This window comes from Eimeria mitis, genomic scaffold, assembly GCF_000499745.2.
Source record: "Eimeria mitis Houghton genomic scaffold, Emh_scaff3023, whole genome shotgun sequence".
Lineage (NCBI taxonomy): Eukaryota > Apicomplexa > Conoidasida > Eucoccidiorida > Eimeriidae > Eimeria > Eimeria mitis.
The window spans coordinates 1-1,333 of record NW_013571369.1 but is presented as its reverse complement, the minus strand read 5'-3'; the positions used below and the strand labels follow the sequence as shown (position 1 = coordinate 1,333).

The following is a 1,333-nucleotide window of genomic DNA, read 5'->3' as shown; positions in this document are numbered from 1 at the left end:
TTTGTTTCTGTCTCCTTTTTGTTTTTTGTTTTTCTTTTTCTGTCTCCTTTTGTCTTTCTTCTTCTGTCTCCTTTTTTTTAATGTATTTATGCGTTAATTAATTTATTAATTAAATAAACAGAAAATAAACAAACAAACAGACAAATAAATGTTTATTTATCTATTTATTCATTTATTTATTTATATTTATTCATTTATTTATATTTATTTATCTATTTATATTTATTTATATTTATTTATTCATTTATATTTATTTATATTTATTTATTTATTTTCTGTTTGCTGTCAGTCTTTAAATCTGCGGATGGAACCGCTACCTGAAAATGCAGCAGCAGCAGCAGCAGCAGCAGCAGCAGATCCAGCAGCAGCAGCAGCAGCAGCAGCAGCAGCAGATCCAGCAGCAGCAGAAGCAGCAGCAGATCCAGCAGCAGCAGCAGCAGCAGCGGCAACAGCAATTCCCCTGGGTGCATCGTTCGCTGAGCAGCGGCACGCAGCACAGCTGCAGCTGCAGCAGCGGCTGCAGCAGCTGCAGCAGCAGCAGCAGCAGCAGCAGCAGCAGGAGCAGCAGCAGGAGCATGAGTCTATGTATGATATACTTCATCCTCTGCTGCTGCACGACGTGCAGCGGCAGCTGATTGACTACCTGCAGCAGCAGCAGCAGCAGCAGCAGCAGCAACAGCAGCAGCAGCAGCAGCAGCAAGCAGCATACGGAGGGCAGCAACGGCTCAACTATTACATTCCTTCTGCTGCTGCTATCGAAGCTCGCAGTGCAGCAATGCTTAGCCAGATGCAGCAGCAGCAGCAGCAGCAGCAGCAGCAGGAACAGAAGCTGCAGCAGCAGCAAGAGCAGCAGCAGCAGCAGTAGCAGCAGCAAGAATTGCAGCAACAGCTACAGAAGCAGCGGCAGCAAAAACAACTGCTGCAGCAGCTGCTGCTGCCGCGGCAGCTAGAGCAGTACCAGCAGCAGCAGCAGCAGCAGCAGCAAATGCAACAGCAACTGCTGCAGCAGCAACTGCTGCAGCAGCAACTGCTGCAGCAGCGACTGCTGCAGCAGCAACAGCAGCAACTCGAATTTGTATAGCGCCATAAGAAAGTGTTTTTCTCCCAAGAGCCAATCCTAAACCCTAAACCCTAAACCCTAGACCCTAAACCCTAAACCCTTTCTCTCCCGCTGTTTACTCAGCCTCTCGGCCTATGCTTGAAAATATGCAAACCCTAAACCCTAAACCCTAAACCCTAAACAAATAAATAATAATAATATTAATAATGTAAATAGAAGTTATAATAAATAATAATAAATTTTTTATTTTAGGGTTTTGTATATATATATATA

General features: G+C 44.3%; 1 protein-coding gene across 1 annotated transcript; it reads left to right on the top strand.

Moving 5' to 3' along the window:
* Positions 1 to 304: 304 nt before the first annotated feature.
* Positions 305 to 865, top strand: EMH_0061490 (uncharacterized protein; the record flags this gene model as incomplete). The annotated part of the gene is made up of 1 exon (XM_013497932.1): positions 305 to 865. One exon carries the CDS (start codon positions 305 to 307, stop codon positions 863 to 865), a length of 561 nt encoding a protein of 186 aa, XP_013353386.1.
* Positions 866 to 1,333: the final 468 nt, after the last annotated feature.